The sequence below is a fragment of the Rattus norvegicus genome, chromosome 16, assembly GCF_021556685.1.
Source record: "Rattus norvegicus strain SHRSP/BbbUtx chromosome 16, alternate assembly SHRSP_T2T, whole genome shotgun sequence".
Classification (NCBI taxonomy): Eukaryota; Metazoa; Chordata; class Mammalia; order Rodentia; family Muridae; genus Rattus; species Rattus norvegicus.
This window is the reverse complement of record NC_141549.1, coordinates 53,860,313-53,883,685: the sequence shown is the minus strand read 5'-3', so window position 1 is coordinate 53,883,685 and position 23,373 is coordinate 53,860,313. Positions and strand designations below refer to the sequence as shown.

The 23,373-nt window shown below is 46.3% G+C and overlaps 2 protein-coding genes across 10 annotated transcripts in view; one reads left to right on the top strand and one right to left on the bottom strand.

Moving 5' to 3' along the window:
- Nucleotides 1-23,373, bottom strand: part of Erich1 (glutamate-rich 1) — a gene marked incomplete at its 5' end in the record, with an annotated part of 52,793,804 nt that overhangs the window by 29,780,678 nt on the left and 22,989,753 nt on the right.
- The window catches only part of Acsl1 (acyl-CoA synthetase long-chain family member 1), a 66,080-nt gene that overhangs the window by 39,179 nt on the left and 3,528 nt on the right, over nt 1-23,373 (top strand). For 8 of the 10 annotated variants that reach the window (NM_012820.2, XM_087587478.1, XM_087587480.1 and 5 more), the window contains 14 exons: nt 1,609-1,710; nt 3,908-4,007; nt 4,211-4,389; nt 8,874-8,906; nt 9,049-9,100; nt 9,580-9,653; nt 11,892-11,969; nt 14,368-14,502; nt 15,690-15,824; nt 17,087-17,182; nt 17,966-18,038; nt 20,385-20,473; nt 21,028-21,144; nt 21,823-21,966. In NM_012820.2, coding sequence (NP_036952.1) covers nt 1,609-1,710; nt 3,908-4,007; nt 4,211-4,389; nt 8,874-8,906; nt 9,049-9,100; nt 9,580-9,653; nt 11,892-11,969; nt 14,368-14,502; nt 15,690-15,824; nt 17,087-17,182; nt 17,966-18,038; nt 20,385-20,473; nt 21,028-21,144; nt 21,823-21,966 — 1,407 coding nt within the window. Of the gene's footprint in view, nt 1-1,608; nt 1,711-3,907; nt 4,008-4,210; nt 4,390-8,873; nt 8,907-9,048; nt 9,101-9,579; nt 9,654-11,891; nt 12,110-14,367; nt 14,503-15,689; nt 15,825-17,086; nt 17,183-17,965; nt 18,039-20,384; nt 20,474-21,027; nt 21,145-21,822; nt 21,967-23,373 lie in introns of all 10 variants that reach the window. The other 2 variants (XM_087587486.1, XM_087587487.1) reach the window with 1 other exon arrangement.

Sequence of the window (23,373 nt, the reverse complement as noted above, 5' to 3'; positions counted from 1 at the left end):
TGCCAAGTGATGTGCGCAGTTCAGCCTGAGGCTTCTTGGAGGCTTGGCAGAGGGCACAGAGCTGGATTTAACTGGAGCCAGCTTTGGCTTTGCAGAGATCTTAATCTTACTTTACTTTTTACTTGCCTAACAAGACTTTTAGGAAAGCAAGAATCTCTTTGCCATTTTTCTTAAAGAGCTAAATGAACCATCTTTCTAGAAACATAAACATGTGTATGGCCCCAGCAAGCCCTGTAAACAACCCAGACATTTCTCAATCTCCAGACTTGGGAACCAGGCAGGAACAAAAGGTGCTCTGCCACTCTGCCGTCACCTGGCCTGTGTGTGGGTGACAACGCTGCTTCCCTTAGGTAGGGCTGGGATGGCGTTGTGTACCAGAACCATAGGACTCCTGGGAAGGAGAGGCGTGGCTGGTTTTCCTGTTGGCATGGATATACCTTATAAATACTGTTGAGAATAGCAAACTCCATGTTTGTTTTAAGATTTACATTTTAATGAAATTAATGAGGAGTGGCAAGAGGGTAGCCATGGAGAGATAGATAGATAGATAGATAGATAGATAGATAGATAGATAGATAGATAGATAGATAGATAGATAGATGTATGTTTTCATCTACACTTTTACCTCTTACCATGATTACCAGCACTGCCCTGGGCTTGGAGCATTTCTCACAGTGGTTATATTTGCCAGGTACCTTTTCGGGTGTTCTTGTCATTTAACTTAGCCACCCTGCTGTGAGTTTTGAAATTTTTATCTTTGCACATAGGTCTTTAAAAATCTCCTTCTAAGACTGTTTTACTTACCAGAAAGAAATCCTCAGGAATGAAATTGTAGAGGCCAATAACAAAAGCTTAGTCTTAGCTGGGCACGGTGACACACACCCTTAGTCCCAGCACTCGGGAGACAGAGGCAGTGGATCTCTGTATATTGGAGACCAGCCTGTCCTACAGAGCGAGTTCCTGGACAGCCAGGGCTACACAAAGAAACCCTATCTCAGAAAGGAGCAAACAAATAGGAAAAACAAAAGCCCTAGTCTTCTTTTGTTATTTTAAAAAGCTGTTTCTACATTTATACAAATGACAGGTTTGAGGTGTTTGGTCACTTTTCTAGTCTTTTAAAAATGCTGAGAGAAAAATCTAGCCAGGCCTGGTGATGCCTGTCATCTCAGCAGCTGGAGAGGTAGGGTTGTGAGTTTGGCTGATCTGCAGCAATCGAAGAAGTCAAGAAGGGGGGACGAGGTCTGTGTCAGAATGCTGGTCTAGGGTGCATAAAGCCTTGGATTCTTCCCCAGCATTGCTAACAAGCAGTAATCCCCACCCCACCCTAAAGGAAACAGTATCCCTGTCATCTCTGTCATTTTGTAACACTGAAATAGAAACATACTTGTATAGGAAGGCCCTGGTGTGTACTCATCTGTGACCTGCAAACCCTCAATAATTGTGGTGAATAAAACCTTGTGTTGTGCGAGCAGTTTTTAGGGAGTCACAGCTCTCCTCCTCTGTAAGCTCTGCTGGCAGTGGAGACACCAGAACATCACCTGGTGAGCTTTTAAGGTGCTTGCAGTGAGAATGTTGCTTTTTCCTAATTTGTGCCTCCCTTTGTTGAAGGTTGCAGAAATGGCTGAGTGCATAGGCTCGGCGCTGATCCAGAAGGGTTTCAAACCTTGCTCAGAGCAGTTCATCGGCATCTTTTCTCAGAACAGACCTGAGGTATTAACCATGAGCCACTTGCTGTGCTGGCTTCTCCGTGGTTTCCACCTGCAGCTGATGGGGACTGGGCTTCGTTCTCTGATTTCTGCTTGGTATATGGCTTTGTGGTTTGTCTTAGAAAGTTCCAGTCATGAAAAGATGAACTGAGAATCTCTCTTAAACTTTCAAGAGAAAGAAAAAATCATCTCTTAATTTTTCTGTTTTGTTTTGTTTTGATTTTTCTTAATTCAGGTCCTGAAACAAAAATCTTAGAAAAAAGGGTCAAATCAAAAGTTTCTTCCCTTCAAGGGCTACCTCTGAGACTGGATAAACGGCATTAATAAATTGTTAATAATAAATTATAGCAGAGAAGCTTGGGTACATTTTTGTTAGTAGCAAAGGCTTCTTCCTGAGAGGTCTGAGCCTTTCTTCTGATCAAATTTCCAAACCTCAAATACTGTGAAATATGCACTGTGAGCTGTTCTACTTACAGATACGCAGCTGCAGGTCAGCTATGGAGGCTCACACTTAATACTTAAGAAAAAAGACGTGAGCTAGAGAGACGGCTCAGTGGTTAAACCCTTACATGCACTTTTTCCAGAAACCAGAGTTTCAGTTTCAGCACCAACACCAGGTGGCACACAACTACTGGTAGCCCCACCTCCCCTGGTCTTACAGGCACCTACACATACACTTAAAAATAATAAAAAATAGACTTGAAATGGGGCATTCCTTTTAAAGCACTGCTAGTTAATCAGCAGTATCTGGCTTGGAAAAGTTCAAGCAATACTTTCTTATATCTGCTTATGTCCAGAACGGCATCTCGGTTCTCCTATCCCTGTGCTGTGTCCTGTTTTATAAGTCCTTCTATCCCTGGGACTCATGTTATGTGAAGAAGCGTCACTGTCCACAACTGGCCCAAGCTTGGTCTCATGGGACGACTTGGTTTTCTTTTGTATCTCAGAAGCACATCCAAACTGTTTTCGTCAGTAGAATTTTTATCATCTGCATAAACCACAAAACAAATCCTTTACCTTAAGGAATAGATTAGTGATGCTGCCTCTGAAATGTCTTTCATGTGGATACAGGAAAGGATTGGGGGAGCCCAGCCAAGGAGAGCTCCTGAGTAGACAGACTCTTGGAGGGAATCTTTAAAAAACAAAACAAACCCCACAGGCACAGCCCTGGGCCCACACCTTATGGATGTGACCACATGGCTCCTCTCCCAGGCCAGCTGTGCCCTTCTCTGTGCTGTGATCAGCACCATGTGGTGCCTGGGAGATCAGTCAGCTGCTGGGCCACTGAGGATAGTGATGAGGTGACCAGGTACTGTGTCCCTGCTGTCCCTGGTCACTTTACTAGGGAGAATTGTTTTCAAGACAACTTCCTGTCTTGTTCCTAACCCATCCTCCACACTGCTGTGGGGTTGACCTTCCTCAAACCCCATAGCCTTGTGTCTCCCAGAATGCTTTAGTTGTTCCATGTGGCCCGCGGAGTAGGCCAGACCCCATGGCACAGGCTTACTCCAGTCCAACCACCCCTAAGCCAGTCTTCACTGACCTCCCAGCCCCAGATGTCACAGTCCCTTGCTGTTCTCTCTCCTTGTCACCTCCATGCTCCAAATTTTGCCATCTTCTATAGGATAAAGGTTTCTCCCCACCACGGCATCCACAGCCATCTAGAAGCCACGCCCCTGCTTGCCAGCCAGCCACTATCTTACCGTGTAATGATCATTTCCTCACACACTTGCATCATTCCAGCTTGAGTTAAAGGAAGGGCAGATTTTTGTATGTGAACTTAAAGATTAATTTTTAAAGGGATAGAAGGAGAAGATTTCCAGAATAGGAAAAAGTTTAAAAAGAGGAACGAGTATTTCTGTTTGCTTTGAACTCTCCTGGAACCTGGTGCACAATGGTAGGCAGGGAGATGCTAATTTTGCTACCGTAGATGCTTCTAACTTGACTCTCGGAGCATTGCCCGTGCAGAGGCTCCGGGAGACAGCTCCTTTTCTCTCGGAGCATTGCCCGTGCAGAGGCTCCGGGAGACAGCCCCTTTTCTCTCGGAGCATTGCCCGTGCAGAGGTCCGGGAGACAGCTCCTTGACTCTCTGAGCATTGCCCGTGCAGAGCTCCGGGAGACAGCTCCTTTTCTCTCGGAGCATTGCCCGTGCAGAGGCCCGGGAGACAGCTCCTTTTCTCTCTGTGGCTTCTACCGTTCAGTGGGTGACCATCGAGCAGGGGTGCTTCACTTACTCCATGGTGGTTGTTCCGCTCTATGACACGCTTGGAACCGACGCCATCACCTACATAGTGAACAAAGGTACGTACGTCTTTGGTCTTTGGTGTGACTGTAGCCCTGGGGGTAGGATTAGGTTTGGTGACTTTACATTTATCAGTCTGCTTAGAAAGGGGATCTTACGTTTAACTGCGCATCGCTATGGCATGCCAGTATCTGTGTGTCTGATAGTATAGTCAGGCTTTGAGCGTCCTAGGCCTCATTCCTTATCCCCTCTCCATTTACAGCTGAACTCTCTGTGATTTTTGCTGACAAGCCAGAAAAAGCCAAACTCTTATTAGAAGGTGTAGAAAATAAGTTAACACCATGCCTTAAAATCATAGTCATCATGGACTCCTACGACAATGATCTGGTGGAACGCGGCCAGAAGTGTGGGGTGGAAATCATCGGCCTAAAAGCTCTGGAGGTGAGTGAGTCCTGGCACACAGCCCACTTCTCTGGAGGGCTGAATGTGGTACCCAGTGACACTGTCATCCCAGTGCTGCTCAGCCATGTTAAAGATACAGGACAAAGTCCCCAGCTTCCTACTGGACCAAGATCAGGATTGTGTGCCAAGAGTTGCTCATGGGTTTATTTTGCTTGGCCTCATTTTTAAAGATGGTCTGACTCTGTAGCCAAAGCTGATCTAAAGCTCACCGTGGAGCTCAGAATAGCCTTGAACGTGTAGCAAATCTTTTCTTACCTTGGTCTCTCAAATGCTGGGATCACAGGAATGAGTCATGTGTCCTAGGTAAGTTTCTGTCACTATGTTAAAAATCATGGCCAAAAGCAACTGGGGGAGGAAAGGGTTTTATGTGACCTACATGTCCCTGTCATAGCATACTTTATCATGAAAGGACATCAGAGCAGGAGGGTCATGGCCAACCTGCTTGCTCCCTGGGGGTGCTACCACCACAGTGAGCCAGGCCTCTCATCTGTCACTGCCCCATAGACTTGCCTATAGAAGTCTGATAGAGACATATCTCAACTGAAGTTCCTCTTCGCAGATGACCCCAGGTTTGTGTCAAGTTGGCCTGCTTTAAGCTCAGCACTGTACCATACCAGGTTCCCAACATTAGTTTACTATGTCACCTGCAGAAGTCTCTCTAAAGGAACAGCAGTACTCATAGTTTTCCTTGGCACCAGTGAACCATGTCAGTAAGACACTGGGACCTTCAGCATCACGTGGGTGGATGTTTCTAGTTTGTATGCTCTACTGTATCTTAACTGCCTTTGTCTCTGAAACCAAGCCAGACACAGACATCTTCTCATCATTTACCTGTCCCTCTGTTGATTCTCTGTCACTCTGTCTTTCTGTTTCTCTGTCTCTGTCTCTGTCTCTGTCTCTGTCTCTCTCTCTCTCTCTGTGTGTGTGTGTGTGTGTGTGTGTGTGTGTGTGTGTGTGTTATGGTACAGGTGTGGATATCAGAGGCAGAGGACAGGTTGGTGGTGTTAACTCTCTCCTTCTGCCGCTCGGTGCTGGTGCTTAAAGATTAATTTTTAAAGGGATAGAAGGAGAAGATTTCCAGAATAGGAAAAAGTTTAAAAAGAGGAACGAGTATTTCTGTTTGCTTTGAACTCTCCTGGAACCTGGTGCTGTCTTGAACAGCCAGTGCATTCACTGAGCCATCATGCCTGCCCTAGGTTTCTTCTGTAGATCTTAGTGAATTTCAGTCATGGATTCTTGATTAATTTCTGTCCTAGTCAGGGTTATTATTGCTGTGATGAGACACCATAACCAAAAGCAAGTTTTGGAGAAAAGAGCTTATTTGGCTCACACTTCCACATCACTTTTCATCACTGAAGGTGAGAGCCTGGAGGCAGGAGCTCATGTACAGGCCATACAGGGGTGCGGCTTATTGGCTTTCTCCTCATGATGCGTTCAGTCTGATTTCTTATAGAACCCAGTACCACCAGCCCAGGGATGGCACCACCCTGCATGTGCTGGACTCTCCCCCATCAATCACTAATTTAAAATATTCCTATCGGCTTGTCTGCAGGTGGATTTTATGGAGGCATTTTCTTAATTGAGGTTCTCTCCTCTCGGATGACTTTAGCTCGTGCTATGTTCACATAAAACTATCTGGCACAACTTATGTATTTATCTCTTTGTTTATTTTCAGTTTAGGCACAACTTAACCATTCTAGAATCAGTGGGGTACATGCACTCTGACCCCAACCCTGACTGGCTTTGGGTTAGGAGGCCAGGAAGCCAGTGGAAGGTTGTGTAAACATGTGCTTCATAGGTAATAGATCACAGAAGAGCTGTGCCGCCTGTGAAGGTGTAAATCTCTTTGTGAAACTATTATAAATGCGGTTTTAATTTTTAATGTATTAGTTCTCTTCCTTCTACAGAGAATGAGAGGCTACAAAGCAGGGTCTGTGGAACCTTTGCTGAGGAACCAGTAGTCAGAGGGAAACTCATTCTTCCAACCCCAACATGCAAGCGTGTGTGCGTCCGTGTGCATACACACGGTGTACAGAATACAACTCCAGATATATTTTTGCCTGGGCTTGACTTTTAAATTAGAGGGTAGCTAGCTTTTTACCTAGAATTTTATGCTGGAGTGGGTTTGTTTCTTTTTTTTTTTTTTTTTTTTTTTTACTTGTAGTCTTTCATGCTACTGAAGTCTTTCCCCCTAACTGCTTTTGGTCCCCTCTTCTGAGATGCACGCATAACACACTCTTTCCTTTTACCTTTTTTAACCACTGCATGAAAATTAAAGCATTACTTGATGAATGAATGAATGAAGATTTGTAGTGTGGGTTTATATTGATAGCCTGTTTTACACTTACCTTCTTTTAATTAATGTAATTTTTGCATTTTAGTCACTTTACAAAAATGTCTAAATGAGAGGAAAAGAATGCAAAGTTCACATTATACTTGATCCTGGGGGGTCATTTACATTAATCTCTATTTACAATAATACCTATATTTGTAGAATCAAGGTAGGACATAGGCGTTTTGGCATATTTTCACCTTTGTATCATAATTATGAGCACTTCCAACATACAGACGTTGAGTAATACAGCGTGCAGTCATGTTCCCATCTTCCTACTAAAGCATCTGTGGTTAAAGCTTTAACACACATGCGTCAGCATGACTGTACTCCTGGGTTCATCTACCCAGCCGTATATCTTAATATCTTACGCATTTTCATTTGGCTACAAATGTTTTTACTCATGGATACTCCGATATGCGTACCACTCACTAGAACTCAGCTTTATTCATTTTTAACCTAAAAGGATCACTTTTCAGAGTGTCCATATTTTTTTCTAATTAATAACAAGACAAATTTAAGGCTCTGAAGAACTCACTCACTGCAAATACTACACCAGTGGAGGTCATGTTCGTTCCCCTGCATTAAAAGCAAATTGTATGGGACTATGGCTGTATATCCTATGGGGCACCAGCTGAAGGATCTAGAAGTCACTTAGGAATTCTGACTGACGAGCTGGGAATGGTGGTGGCTATAGCTGCAGCACCTGGAAAGTGGATGTTGGAGGGGTCATTTCAAAGCCGTCCTTAGCTACCCAGCTATTTTGAGATCTGCATGGCCCGCCTGAGTGAGCTCCTCCCTCAACAACAACAAAGTGGAGAACATTTGAATGGATGAGTAGAAATTTGAAGCCAGTAGAGAGGATGTGGAAAAGACTTTGCAGAAGTCCCATGCTTTTGCTCCTTGTTGACTGTGGGGTGGTTTTTGTTGTTGGTTTTGAGCTGGTGGCTTTGAATGATGCCCAGGAACCCCTGGGTCCAAGCCGTCCTCTTGCCACAGATTATAGGCATGTGCATCATTGCCCAACCCTAGTTGACTTCTAGTTAGACATCGGTCTTTTTGTTTTTAATCCGTGGCATATAATGTGTGTAATTTAAATTGATTAGAAGTGTGCTATGTGGAGCTCAGTGAGCCCTGAACATGTCTATCTAATTTGCATTTTGTAGTAGGTGCCAGTGTAGTCTTAAGCTGTCCATCTTTACCAGGATAAGAACATAAAGTTTTCTTTCTTTCTTTCTTTCTTTCTTTCTTTCTTTCTTTCTTTCTTTCTTTTTTTCTGAATGGATATGAAGGCTACTTAATGCAGTGAACCGAAGTCCACACCTGATGCAGGAGTCTGCATGGGGGCAGCTGTTTCTAGAGACAAAGTTAGCTCCATCTTAATGCCCACTCCAGGCCCCTCACAGCCTCCTTGCAGCCTGTCTCAGTTGAGAGCACCCACATCCTCTGCCCTGTGTGTGGAGCATGGATATCTGAGCCTCAGTAGCATTTAAATCAGGAGAAGGGTTAGTCTTCCCACACGTGGGGAGAGCTCATTGAGGCCGAGCCGGGCGGACAGGGAGTCCATTCTCCGGTGGCAGAGGGCGCTGAGGACCAGCAGGTTTAAGTTCAAAAGCAAGGCTTTGCTGAAGACCATCAGAGGAAAAGGGAGGGGCTAGAATACAGGACAAAGCCCATGGCTGTCTTTGGAATCGGTCCTATTTCCAAGGCCATTTACGTGGTTTTACATAAGAGATGGATAACTGAAAAATGACTTCCCAGAATGATAGATACTATGGCTGCTGTTACTTAACATCGCTCAAATTTCTTACATTTGAAAATGGTGTTTTGGCCAGCTGTGAGAGCAATCTGCAGTAAAGGCAATAACTTGGGGGGCTTTCTTCTTTTATTTTTTTTTATGTGTTTGGGCGTTTGCCAGCATGTATGTGAAGCACACAGCACATGTGGGCACCTACCAACTGGGATTACAGATGGTTTTTGCCATGTGGATGCCAAGAGTGGAACCTAGGTCTCCCGGAAGAACAGCCGGTGCTCTTAACCACCAAGCCATCTCCACAGCCCTGACTTTATACTCAATAGTTAGAAAATCTTAGTACTGACTGAAGTTTTTTCTCTTTGTCTTCTAATTAAGGATCTTGGAAGAGTGAACAGAACGAAACCCAAGGTAAACACCATTTTATAGCCTTCACAGCTCTGTTCTTTGTAACATCCAGTCATACTGGAAACTGTTGGGAATGCAGATGGTACCATGTGGATCGATATATTCTATTCTGACTCATACCCTCTCTTTTAAACGTTCTCTTCAGCCTCCAGAACCTGAAGATCTTGCGATAATCTGTTTCACAAGTGGAACTACAGGTATGTGTATTTGAGGTGTGCTTGCTTCAAAGCACTATTTGCTAGTCTGTGATCTCACCACCTTTTAGGTAATGTATTAACTGATTATGGGTGGGAACAAGAAAACAAGAGATAGATGTGGACTGAGAAAAGTCTTCCTATTGCTCTGCAAGACAGTCTCGGGATCTGAGGGTACCATCTAGTTAACTCAGATTACTGAAAGTGATCTCAGATGTACGCCATCAGTGTCTCTGCAGAATAAGATTCCCACTTTTCTTCCCTTGTTGGTGCACATGAAGATTTTAATGAATGTTTAAGGTAATTTCATGGTAGTGAGTCTCCTTTAAAGGGTCTCAGGCTGCTCAGAAATGTAATAATACTCAGTTTGACTACCCAGAGGGTATCCAACAGTAGAGCTATCCAAGGCCCTGATGATAGAGGGTTTCCGCCATTCTCAGCTGGAATATCTAACCTTGTTCTCCTTCCTGTGTTCTCTGCAGGCAACCCCAAAGGAGCAATGGTCACCCACCAAAACATTATGAACGATTGCTCCGGTTTTATAAAAGCGACGGAGGTAATTCTTGAGAATATTATCATGGTTCCTCACATTCATTGATTGGCTTTAGGCAGAGAGAGAGAGAGAGAGAGAGAGAGAGAGAGAGAGAGAGAGAGAGAGAGAGAGAGAGAGAGAAGACAGAGCACTAAATCCCTCCCCTTCTCTATCACGTCCACAGTGTGGATGAGAAGTGTGATGAGACATGAGACATGGGCTGTAGTTAGGCCGGGACCCCTTCCCAGGAAGCTTCACCTGTGGACCTAAGCCCATAGGCCTTACTGTGACTTGAGGATGAATCACTAGATGGAACTCTTGGTGGCTTTCCTGTGGGGGAATATTTGAATGTCACCCTATACTTTTAAGAAAAGACAGAGGAGAAACCTCTCAGAGCCTTTACTATAGCATTAGGAACCTAATTTCTTTAAGTTACCAATCAATGTTAGAGACAGCAGAAGGTTTTACATCATTGTTCTATCCTATGGCCAGTTTGACTCCCATTTTAGGAGAAAGATTCAAGTCTGAAACTCTACTTAATTGCCTGTCCTCTTAAGGTTTTTGTCCACAGGTTGTAGTCTGCATGTGTTGCCATTAACAGAGCACCACAGCCCAAGTGGCTTAAGCAGCAGACGTTCATTTCCCTCAGTTTAGGAGGCCGAAAGTCCAGGACCAGCTGCCAGCAAATTTGGTTCCTGGTGAGGGCTCTCTTTAGGGATTGCCGATGTCTGCCTCTTTCTGGGTGCTTTGGTGTCCCTTTCTCTTCTAGAGAGACACCAGGCTGCTGGGTCAGAGCCTACTCACTCCCAAGTCATACCAGGGCCCTGTTCCCGACACGTGGGGCTTAGGACTGTCCTGTGTGAATTTGGGAGGGGGACAGAGTTCAGTCCCTAACTCCAAAGATAGCTTGCATGCCTATCTTTGCAAAGGCACCATCTTTTAAAAGCATACATTTAACAGTATGCTTTTGCAGGCTCTTGGGAGTATTCTGTAGCCCTGCTTGTGGCAGAAGTCTGCACTTAATAGTTTAGAGAAGCGAACGTCTTTCTGTGGTGGATGCTGGGCTGAGTTTTGAGGCTGCTTCCACTTGATTTTACTCCACTGTCATGGTTCTTATTCTCACTCCCTTACCTTTGGGGGTGGTGGTGGCATATGCTGTATTGTGAAAGCTCAACACTTAAAGTGAAATTCGAATCTCCCAGGAGACCTTCAGGGTCTTCAAGATGACAGAACTTCACTGAAAAATTGTTACACTATCAAGAAGGACTGCGTTTTATCAGAAAATTTAAAAGTATGGGTGCTGGGAATGTACCCTGGCTGTAGAAAGCATGCCTTCCGTGTTTGAGGAAAATATGGCTTCGGTCTACATTAACACACACACACACACACACACACACACACACACACACATGCACACACACACACACGCACACACACACGCACACACGCACGCACACACACGCACACACACCATTGTACATATACGCACACTCTCCTCATGTCTGGTCGGCGGGACAGCAAGTGTGTGGCGAGCCTTCTTTGTGTTAATAACATGCACTTACATGTAAGCCCTAACTGTGTCCACCCATCCCTGAGAAGGCCCACTCTTGAGGACAACCAGGCATCCACATTTAATCTGCCTGTGGGCTCATCTTGGTCAGGATTTGAGGTTGCATTAAACACTTTTGGGTGTTTTCTTGAGTTGAGGGGAGGCTCGAAGATAAAAATGTTTCTGCTCATCCACTGGAACAATTTATACCATCAATCCAAGGTCCTGGGAAACCTTTTCCTGCTTCCCTTTGCAATATAACAGTACTGTCCTGTCAGGGAGTGGACCTCACATTGCTTAAGGGGTAGTGGAACCTGCCTGGTACTGGGGTTTTGTAACTGAAAGAGGAAGCACGTGGAGCACACGGTCTCTCAACACTCTGGTTTGGGCAAGATTTTCTTTACGGGGAGGTGGGTAACAGTTCTGAAGTGGCTGTGCTTCGTTATTGAGGATGATTTCCACTCTACTTGACTGAGTGAGTGTTGCTTTGGCACAGGGGATGTAGCCCTGTGGTAGAGCACTTGCTAACGTGTGCACTGCCCTGGTGCCATCCTCAATAATATTTTTTTAAAAAATTACTTTTTATTCTTTGGTGTAAAAAAGGCAGCCAAAAGTGTGCTGAGTGTTGAGGGGCCGTATGCCCTGCTCTGAGGGGAACTGGAGGCGTCTGGAAGTCTTACCTTTTCTCTTCTTGCTGGTGTCCTTGCTTTCAGAGTGCATTCATCGCTTCCCCAGAGGATGTTCTGATATCTTTCTTGCCTCTCGCCCATATGTTTGAGACCGTTGTAGAGGTAGGCGTCTGCTGTGTCTCCTCCTTGTCCCTGTGTGCCCTGCTGAGTTTTTTGTCTTCCAGAGTGCACTGACCTTGAATGCCAGTGACACACAGATTTCGTACTTACCGCTGGCACACATGTATGAGCAGCAACTACAGGTAAGTGTGGTGCACAGCCGACACACTGCGCGCACGCAGGATGCTTCACTCAGCCCCGTTGCAGCACAGCACAGAATACTGGAAAGAATATGAATTCTTATTCTAGGCCCAGTACTGGGTATTTGAACTTGAATCCCACAGTTTAAAATCAAGACTTTGAACATTCAAAGAATGCCCATAAGGACACAGTTGAAGGTGAACAATTAGAGGAGATTTTTTTTCTTTTTAAATTGAAAATAACTTTTTTTCATGCAGTATATTCTGAACTCTTTCCCCTTCCTCATCTCCCAGACACTCCCTCCCTCCCCAACCATCTAACTCCTTGCCTTCTTTCTCTCTTTTTAGAAAACAAACAGGCCAGTAAAAAAATAAACAAAAGCAAAACAAATCCAAGCAAACCAAAATAAAACAAAGAAAACACACACACACACACACACCCCTATAAGTACCCCTGCACACACCCAGGAAAGCACGTGCACACACGTGCACACACACACAAGGGCCGTCCTTTTCTTTTCTTAGACACTTTTAGTTGTTTTTTACTAGAGGATAAGCAGTGGGCAGCATGTATTCCTTACTGATACTTATTGAGAACCAGCTATGTGCCGGACGAAGGTAGATGTGGGACCCTGTTGGTGAGCAGAGAGAGGACACTTTGATTGGTGGCTGCCCTGTAGGAGCCTGTCTCTCAAAAGGATCCAAGTGTGCCAGGTTCCATCCTTTATCTTTTCCTCCATGCACACTGCAGGATCTTAAAAGTTTATGCAGTGCACACAGTCACCATGTGGTCTAGGTACACACAGAAGTGTTGATAGCAAGGACTCACATGGTGTCTGGACGCCAGGGCTCACACCGTTATTCACAGCAGTGGTGGGTGGGAGCATCTCAAGTGACTATCAGTAGTCAAACGGGCCAACCATTATACAAACAGTGGAAATCTGGAAAAAGCTGAGAGGTTGGCACAGACTTTTAATCCCAGCACCCAGGAGATAGAGGTGGGCAGATCTCTCTGAATGCAAGGCTGCACTCATCTACACTGTCCATTCAGGGCAACGGAGTGAGACCTTGTCTCAAAAATGAAAAAAAAAAAAAGTATGCCATGATCTCGTGAGTAAGGAGTGGGCCACAGGCCCTGCTTGTGGCCTTAGAGGTGCAGTGGGAGCAAAAGCCGGTGGCCTTCGGTGCTCAACAGGGAACCACTCTGCATTTCTTTCTTTCTTTGTTCAGCTTCTGGGGGTGAACAGATGGGGGAAGAGACAGAGACAGAGAGACGGGGGAGGGGTGTTCATGTGTGGAGGCACAGTCTTGCACATGCCATCGTATGCCTGTGGAGGTCAAAGGACACCTTTAGATAGATGGTGGGCCTTGCCTTTCCCCCTTGTTTTAGAACAGGGTCTCTCTGCTACTTTGTGAACTTGAGAAACTGGCCCCTGAGTGTCTAGAACCTCCTGTCACCTCTGCATTTCCCAGCTGTACTTGGCTTTTTCCTGTTTGTATGGGTAAACATGGAGGTCAAAGAATAGCTCATAGGGGTGGGCTCTGTTCTCCCACCATGTGGAGCCTGGGCATCGAACTCAGGTCCTCGGGCGTGGCTAGCCAGAACCTTTACCCTCCGAGCCATCTCACTGTCCCTCATTGTGTACTTTTTAGTTTCTAATCTAAAACTATTGCCTTTCTGTCATCTTGTGAAATTTTTTAAAAAATTTTTTAACTTAATTTAGGCAGGCGATTTGTCTGGTGTGTTTAGGTGGCTATTACAGTTTACAGGAGAGAGGGAAGGCATCACGTGGTATAACCCTGTAGATGCCCACTTGGAGTCCTGTGTGTTCTCAGAAAGTTTTACTCAAATTCAAAAAAGGAAATTAAAGTTTTACTAAGCCTGATTTCGAGGCAGTGGGCTTTTATTTTGAGGATAAAGTTCTCAAGTTCCTGGGAAGCTAAAAATATTTGGGGTGTATAACATATAACCCATTCAACAGCTCTTAGCCCCAGATAGCCCTTCTCATTACCATTAGGAAGAGCCTCCCCTGGTTTTACACTAACTCCTGTATCACTAGGTGGAAATACTAAATGAGCATGTTTGAATAGAGCCAAGTAGTTGCAAATACACTATTTATATTTAAAAAAAACATATTTAGGAAGTTTTAAGACGTCCGGAAGCTGGTTTGAAACCCTAACCTGCAGGCTTCCTGCGTGCCAGCGTGCAGTGGCGTGCTCCTTGCTATGCTAACAGCTGTGTTGTCTGTTTTTACTCTTAGTGTGTAATGCTATGTCATGGAGCTAAGATAGGATTTTTCCAAGGAGACATCAGGCTGCTTATGGATGACCTCAAGGTGCTTCAGCCTACCATCTTCCCTGTGGTTCCGAGACTGCTAAACCGGATGTTTGACAGAGTGAGTACCAAGCAATAAAGGGTGGGGGACAGAAGGTGGGGCTATGAGTCCAGGTGCCAACCAGGCTAGGGGTCCGCCACACGTACCCTCTGGCCTTCTGCTCATTCCCATAGAATTTCAGCATCCGCCTTCACAGAAGTAGAACTGAGTTACTGCACAGAGCTGTTGGTAAGAGGAGACACAGCACACTGTAGGTTCTTGGCTGTGAGGTGCAAGGTCAGTTTATTTTACCAGTCTCTGATCAGCACCTCCCATCGAGACTGTTAGAGCTCCTCCTTGTTTCATCCAGATGCTAATTGGAGCACACAGATAATGCCTTTATTAATGTTCCCCCAACCCTTGCATGCCTGAACTGTCAGTTTACCGCACTGAGAGAAGGGCCAAGGCCACAGCGGGAACTGAAAACGTGACTTCTGCCACGTCAGCCTAGACTGCTTAGCCGGGCAAGACTGACCCGTGGCCTGGTCAGTCTTCAAGCGGGCACTATTAGTACTTTTCTCTTCTCCTCCCGGAGGCTTCTATCATGTCTGGGAACCTTGTTAGTTTTAAAATCTGTTCTTTCAAAAAGCCTTTGAAACAGTTCCACTGAGATATAATTTCACGGAGCCTGGGGGTGAAGCTCCACAGTGAAGTGCGTGTGCCGATTCCAGGATCCGTCGGAGCAGCCAAAGCTCGGGCAGTTAGTTAGTTCAGCAGTCTTTAAGGATGCCAGTGCTGGTGCCAAAGTTTGAAAACACTTTCAGCACCCAGAAAAGAACCCTTTACCTTCTCTTTATCACCCACCTCCTGCCTGCTAGACTCCTAAGCAGCCAATATCATGCCTTTACAATATACGTTCAGTATTTTATAACTTTTTATAGCCAAGTACTATTCCAGTGTATGGTTAGAACACATTGTGTGTAGCCATTCCTTCATTAGTCGTCATTTGGGTGGTTTCAGCTTTTGGCTATTGTGAGTATCCCTGCTTGTAGACACTTGCACACAGGTTTCTGTGGTCATGTTTTCACTGGACCACGGGGCAGATTTACACTTTTTAGCTGGAGGATCTGGTCAGTAGCTTTCTAGAGCAGTGTCCACCCCTCCAGCAGCCAAAAGGCTCCTGTGTACTGTATCCAGCACACTGTTGTCTGCCCCTTTGGTTTTAACTGTCTTGGGAGGTGTGAAAACCTTACTTCTTGCCCCCTTAGATTTTTGGACAAGCAAACACGTCAGTGAAGCGATGGCTGTTGGATTTTGCCTCCAAAAGGAAAGAGGCGGAGCTTCGCAGTGGCATCGTCAGAAACAACAGCCTGTGGGATAAACTCATCTTTCACAAGATACAGGTAGCAAATACACTCACTCCCCTCTCATATTTCTCATGGAAAGTGTGGGGTGTGTGTGTGAGAGAGAGAGAGAGAGAGAGAGAGAGAGAGAGAGAGAGAGAGAGAGAGGGAGAGAGACAGACAGAGGTGGGGGGAGGGAGAGGGAGACAGACAGAGGGGGGGGAGGGAGAGGGAGAGGGAGAGGGAGAGAGAGAGAGAGAGAGAGAGAGAGAGAGAGAGAGAGAGAGAGCGCAAGCACATTTAGGTGGTTTAGGTAGGAAGACGGCAAGTTCAAGGCTAGCCTAGCAACTTATCGAAACCCTTTTGCAAAACTTAGTGAAACTTCCTTTCAAAGTAAAAAGAGGGGTAGAGACACAGCTAGCTCAGCGGCAGACTGCTTGGGTAGCATGCCCACAGCATTGAGGGATCAGTCAGTTAGACACACACACACACACTCATACACACACACTCACACACACTCATACACACACTCACTCATACACACACATGCACACATACTCACATACACACATACACTCACACACACACTCATTCACACACTCACATACACACACACTCACTCACACACACTCACATACACACATACACACACTCACACACACTCATACACACACACTCACATATACACATACACACACACTCACTCATGCACATACTCATACACACACTCTCAGGCACACATGGGGTTGGGAGTGGTATGAAGCCAAGAGAAAATAGCACATTTCTATACTGTCTGGCACCTGTCTCAGAGTTGAAGATTGGGCTACTAGGTGAGCCCTGTTCTCCAGCTATGGCTGAAGAAAGCTATGGCTGATCTAGATGGAAGGATCTGGGATGTTTCAGCTTCCTTCAGCTTTTCTAAAACAAATATGCCACTCATGAGGGAAGGTTTTACGCCTGATAATAGGAATGTGTAATAGCAGGTGCTGTCCCAAATGCCAAAAAGTAGCAGTTGCCACAAATCCGATCCCTACGACACCCAGCAGTGGAGTTGCTGGCTTAGTACCAAGTCTGCTAGGAGGAAATGTGTAGCTCTGGGGGGATGGGCTTGGTCCTGGGTCCTGACATGAACTCTGTCCCACACTGCCCATGCCAGCTGCTGGGAGGCTGGTTGACTGTGACACAAGGTCCCAAGCAAGGGTCTGACTGTGACACAGGGTCCCAAGCAAGTGTCTGACTGTGACACAGGGTCCCAAGCAAGTGTCTGCCAGAGGAGCTCCGACTTCTGCATGTGTAACCCTCACTTCTCTCTGTCTTCCAAGTCGAGCCTGGGCGGGAAAGTCCGGCTGATGATCACAGGAGCAGCCCCAGTGTCTGCCACAGTGCTGACGTTTCTGAGGGCGGCTCTCGGCTGTCAGGTGAGGCTGATCAATCACCTGATTATCCTGGGCTATGGGCTGATTCATTGACTGACAAAAATGTATGAGTGTTTTCATTTTACAACATGGTGTATGAATACGTGGAGTAATGGCTAAATTACTTCACATACTTGTCAATTTTGTGTGTGGTGAGAACACTTAGAAACAGCGCAGCCATTTGCAAGTAGAGGGTACGGTGATTTTACTCTGGTCCGAGCTCACTCGCTATCTGTATAGTAGATCACTTGAGCTCAGTCCTCCTCCACGAACATGTTCATCCAGCATTTCCCCAGGCCTCCCAGCCCCTCATCTAAACATGCCTTGGTTTGGTTGAAAGGTAGGTTAGCTCCAGATTTCCTAGAGAAATAAATTCATATGTGTTTGACCCTAGGATAAGGCATGAGCCGTGCCTCTGGAGCTTGGCTTCAGGGATGGGCTGGGTCATCAGAGATAAGCATACCACACATTGTTCTGAGAGGCTGGGGCTTGTGGTGACACTCAGGACAGTTGTGAGATGTCCTGGGTGAGCAGAACAGGGCTACTACAGGTGGATAGTGACCCACCCAACGGAGGCTTTCCCTTCCCAGGCACAGGAAGTCAAGTAGGAAAGTAAATATGGAAGATATTCAATGGAGTATATTGTGCTATCGAGCGTGCCTGCTAAACCGAAAGGTCAAAGATTTCAGAAGCTGGGTTTCCTCAGGAGTTACTTGGTTTCTTGTGCACTTCCTGCAAAGATATTGCTGTCCCGCATTAATAATGTCTTGTTTCTTGCTGACTAAGTTCTATGAAGGCTACGGACAGACCGAGTGCACCGCTGGTTGCTGCCTGAGCTTGCCTGGAGACTGGACAGCAGGTATGGTTGGCAGGAGAGCCATTTCCAGAGTCTCTCCAGTTGGGATGACTAGAAACTGATGCATTGTTGATTGGGTCTGTAACCTTGCACAGTAATGCATGCTATGTCTTGAGAAACTAGGCCTCAGGCAAGTAGTCCTGAGCTGGTGGGAAATGATTTCGGTGCCCAGGGTGCTTAGGCAGTGAAGCGTCTTGGGAGAAGGCGCCTCCTCCAGCAGCTTTGCCTGTGATTGAGCAGGGCCGCATCGTTCGCTGATGGTTTTAACCCAGAAGTAGCATTGCAGGTGTATATGTGCCAGGCCAGCAGTTCAATCTGCTGATAGAAATGAACACAAGCCCTTTGTCTCTAAGAAAACAGAGTAGGCGATACCCACAGAGGTTGTTGGACCTCTGCAGTGGATAAGGTCTGTAGGAAGGGCGTGTGATGGGCACCATGTGAGTGCTAACCCGGAGACACTTTGAGAGCGTTAGAAGTTATAGATGCTGCTCAGAGAGCATTGTGCTGTGGAGGTCATAAAGCGCATCGCAAAGCTTTCTGCTTCTCTCTGTAGCCCTTTCGTAGGCTCCTCTGCACAGCAGTTGATAGCACCCCTGACCATGTGGCACATTATGAAACTGGTAACTGGTGACATAGACCCTAGCTAGCGTCTGTGCCTCGTGACGTGTCTGCAGGAGTCACTGCTGTCATCTAGAAGCATCTTTAAACTTTGCCTTTAGAGTCAGGTTCCTCAGCAGCCAGAGAATTTAGAATAACAAGCTCTGTATGTCGAGATTATTAAAACAGTGAGTGTTATTATATATGTTATTTTTGTAATAGGAAAAGACACTGTGTCCTGATTTGCTTAGCTGCTGTGATAGATCACCATGATCAAAAGCAACTTGGGAAAGAAGGGATTTATTTCATCTTACTGCTCTCAGGTCATAATCTATCCCTAAGTGTAGTCAGGACAGGAGCCCAAGGCAGGAAAGGAAGCAGAGGTCACAGAGGAATACAAGCTATCCATGGCTTGTTCAGCTGGGCCCCCCCCCACACACCACTCATTAATCAACAGACACCTCACAGAGTTGCTTACAAGGTCCCCCGTCCCAGGTGACCTAGTTTGTGTCTGGTTGTCAAAAACTAACTAGCACACACCCAATCCTCTGACTCTTAGACAACAGAGTTAAATTGTCTGTGGTAATAATAGACCTAAGTGTAAAAATGTGCTCATCTAAAAACAATGGCCGTGTCAACCAGAGTCAAGGGGCATGTGAGAGAATAACCAGGGTGTGCAGGGCTACCTGTAATTTTCTTAGAGAATGTGGACATTAAGAAGCTTGACACTGGGTGTGGTAGTGCAAGCCTATCCCAGCACTGGCCAGGTAGAGGCAGGAGGATCAGGACACCAAGGCCATCCTGAGCCATATAAGGAGTCGGAAAAATAAGAGGTTGTATGGGGGGGGGGGGTAATCCAATCATGGAATTGAGGTGACAGTTTGATTTAGAAGGCATAGCTCCAGGTGTCTGTAACCAACCTTCAGATCACTGGGCAAAGTTTAAATGTTGAAAATGTAGTCAAAGGTCTCAGAAATGGGAAAGGTCCTGAGTAGACATTTGGGTGAAAGAAGCCCTCTTAAATTATTTGCCAGGTTTTTTTGGGGAGGGGGAAACTGTAATTACAAAAGCCAGAAATCCATAGCAGCATGACTGAGGAAGCATGTTCCTGAGGAAGCATGTCCATGAGGAAGCATGTTCCTGAGGAAGCATGTCCCTGAGGAAGCATGTCCCTGAGGAAGCATGTCCCTGAGGAAGCATGTCCCTGAGGAAGCATGTCCCTGAGGAAGCATGTCCCTGAGGAAGCATGTTCCTGAGGAAGCATGTCCATGAGGAAGCATGTTCCTGAGGAAGCATGTCCATGAGGAAGCATGTCCCTGAGGAAGCATGTCCATGAGGAAGCATGTCCATGAGGAAGCATGTCCCTGAGGAAGCATGTCCATGAGGAAGCATGTCCCTGAGGAAGCATGTCCCTGAGGAAGCATGTCCATGAGGAAGCATGTCCATGAGGAAGCATGTCCCTGAGGAAGCATGTCCATGAGGAAGCATGTCCCTGAGGAAGCATGTCCATGAGGAAGCATGTCCATGAGGAAGCATGTCCCTGAGGAAGCATGTCCATGAGGAAGCATGTCCCTGAGGAAGCATGTCCATGAGGAAGCATGTCCATGAGGAAGCATGTCCATTAGGAAGCATCTCCCTGAGGAAGCATCTCCCTGAGGAAGCATGTCCCTGAGGAAGCATGTCCACACTAACCATGTTCTGGCCTCAGGCCATGGTACCGCACTTTAAATGGTTCTCCACTTTTATTTGTAGGCCATGTTGGTGCCCCCATGCCTTGCAATTATATCAAGCTTGTAGATGTGGAAGATATGAATTACCAGGCTGCCAAGGGCGAGGGTGAGGTGAGTGAAGGTCTGTCTGTTGCTGGGCAGTAGCGGCTCCTGTGACAGCCGCTGTTAGGATCACAGTTCCGGATAGCACTCCGATATCAAATACAGATGGGGGATATACAGTGATATAGCTGTTAGGCCTGATTCTGTGGGAGAGCTTGGAGTCCAGCAGGTCAATTCAAAGGAACATTTATGCTCAACTCCCTAGGGAGCTCCCTAGGGCTTGGAGGCAGGATACGTTAGTCCTTCCGTATGCTGGACAGTTAGGGATTTGGGACCAAGAACATGACATGAGAGCCCCAGTGAGACTTGGCTCCAGTCTGCTAATGGCCCTGCCTGGGCTGACTGGAAAGCCTAATTGTGCAAGTGATGTCATCTGACCTGAGGCTCGAATTACCCCTACTCCTGAGGTCAGAAGGAAAGGAAGTGGGGGCACTGGAAATGCCTCTCAAGATCCTAAAGGGACTTTGGTAATTCCCAGTAGAGCAGGGAAGGGACTGGAGACTTCCAGATAAACCACGCATAGTTGTCTTGGGAATCACATGTTGTAAACCATCTCTTCCTAGGTGTGTGTGAAAGGGGCAAATGTGTTCAAAGGCTACTTGAAAGACCCAGCAAGAACAGCTGAAGCCCTAGATAAAGATGGTTGGTTACACACGGGGGACATTGGAAAATGGCTGCCAGTAAGTCAGCACCTCTCCTCTGTGCACCTCTCCTCTGGGCGAGTGCTTTTGTCTGCATGCAGGGAGGAACGTGTCCCCCTACCGCACAGCCTGTGACATTTGCACCCTGCCCCTCACCTTTGTGTCCTTGAGGAGACGTCCTTGGCACACACACTTGGTTAAAATGATGTTGACTTTACTGTAGCCCAATGCTTTTGTTCTGCTGCCTGATTGCTGCTTCCTCTCTAGCATCTTAAAAAAGAAAAAAAAAAAAAAACCCTATGGATTTTCACATCAGCAGTGCCTGGATTTGGGTGCTGGCGAGCACACGGTTTAATATGTATTGCGAGACTGACTCTTCCCAAAGTACTAAGGCACCTGCCTTCCCCTAAAAAGTGGGAAAGGCAGAGGAAATTTGGTCTTTGTCTGTGGAGCGCTATGACAAAGTAAGACTATGATGTCCTGGCTGTCAGGGGACACACATCATTTGGTGATCAGGATATGTGTGTCCCCACTTCAGACAGGAGGCTAGATGAGAGATAAGTCTGATGCTAAATGGGGAAGTAGTCATCACATGGGCTCTGGATCTCTCCCCGTATGGCCAAGTGGCCCTAGGCAACTTCAGATACCTCATACTGTGAGCAATGGTGGGGAACCAGTGTGGAGCTCACCCATCGCCCCTCCCTCTCTGATTCACAGAATGGCACCTTGAAGATTATCGACAGGAAAAAGCACATATTTAAACTAGCCCAAGGAGAGTACATAGCTCCAGAAAAGATCGAAAATATCTACCTGCGGAGCGAAGCCGTGGCCCAGGTGTTTGTCCATGGAGAAAGCTTGCAGGTAAGCTTGTCCAGGTTAAAGCTGCTGCTGGGCACTGTGGAGCGCCATGAGTCACGGACTTTTAAGGTGCTGGACAGCTAGGCATGGTGGAATACGCCCACAACCCCAGCACTTGGGAGGGTGAGGGGTCATGAGTTTGAGGCCAGCCTGGCTACTTAGGGATACCTTGTCTCTCAGGAGTTAAAACAAAAAGGTGATTGACAATTTGAGTCAGTGCCATTGACCTTCATGTATGTGATCTAGACTAGCACTGACCCACTCTTGGGTTTTACTGTCTTGGCCTTTCCTATCCTCCAAAGTTGTTTTCTCTTCAGTTTCTGGATTTTAATTTTGACTCTAGTTAACTGATCTGGAATAGTAATGGGATAAAGTACTAGGGGTTTGATAGTATATTTCTAATTTAACTATGAGTGAAAATATTAATGGAATAATGTAGTTTTACATTGCTAAAGATTATTTTACATGTATGAATGTATGTATGTCTGCACATGTGGTACCCGTGGAGGTCAGAGGAAATCACTGGACTCCCTGGTTGTGAGCCCCTGGGTGGGAGTTGAGAACCGAACCTGGGTCCGTTCTCCACCCCCAAGTTTTACATTTTTGTTTTGAGGCAGAATTTCTCTTTGTCATCCTGGCTGTCCAGGAACTCATTCTGTAGACCAGACTCCAACTCCTAGAGATCCTCCTGCCTCAGCCTCCCACACACATGCTGGGATTAAAGGCATGCACATTTTCCATTTTTTTCTACTTTCTTTTACTGAAAATAGATGAAGGAAGGAAGGAAGGAAGGAAGGAAGGAAGGAAGGAAGGAAGGAAGGAAGGAAGGACAGGACAGGACGGACAGGTGGGAATAAAACAAAAGCCTGAGTGTGGTGTTGCATGCCTTCATCCGAGACGCTTGAGAGGCAGAAGCAGGCAAATCTCAGTCCCAGCCCAGACTGGTCTGCAGAGTGAGTTCCAGGCCAGCCAGGATGACACGGATTATGGCTTCCCCTCCCCCAGCTCCCCTCCATCCCCCACACCTCTCTTCCCCTATAAATCTGCACCTCTCTGTCTCTTGTTAGAAAACACACAGGCATCCAAAGACTGCTAATAAGGTAAGACCCTCAAACAGGCCACAGGACAGACTAGGACAAAGCAAGCAAACAGAAGGGGAAAGGGTTTCACAAACATGAAACAAGGAACCCCCAAGGATAGCTTGAGTTCGTTCTCTGTTGACCATGTGTGTATTGCTAGCTGTGCAGCCTGTCCTCAAGTGCAGCTTGTGCCCGTGAACAAAACTAAGGTTTCCTTTGTGAGTGGTTATCAGTTGGAGTTAGCTTCAGAGTTAGGGATGGGGCTTGTGCCCCCTTCCCCTCTCAGTGCCCTGGTTTGGAGCAATGCAGACCCTGTGCCTGCTGCCCCAGT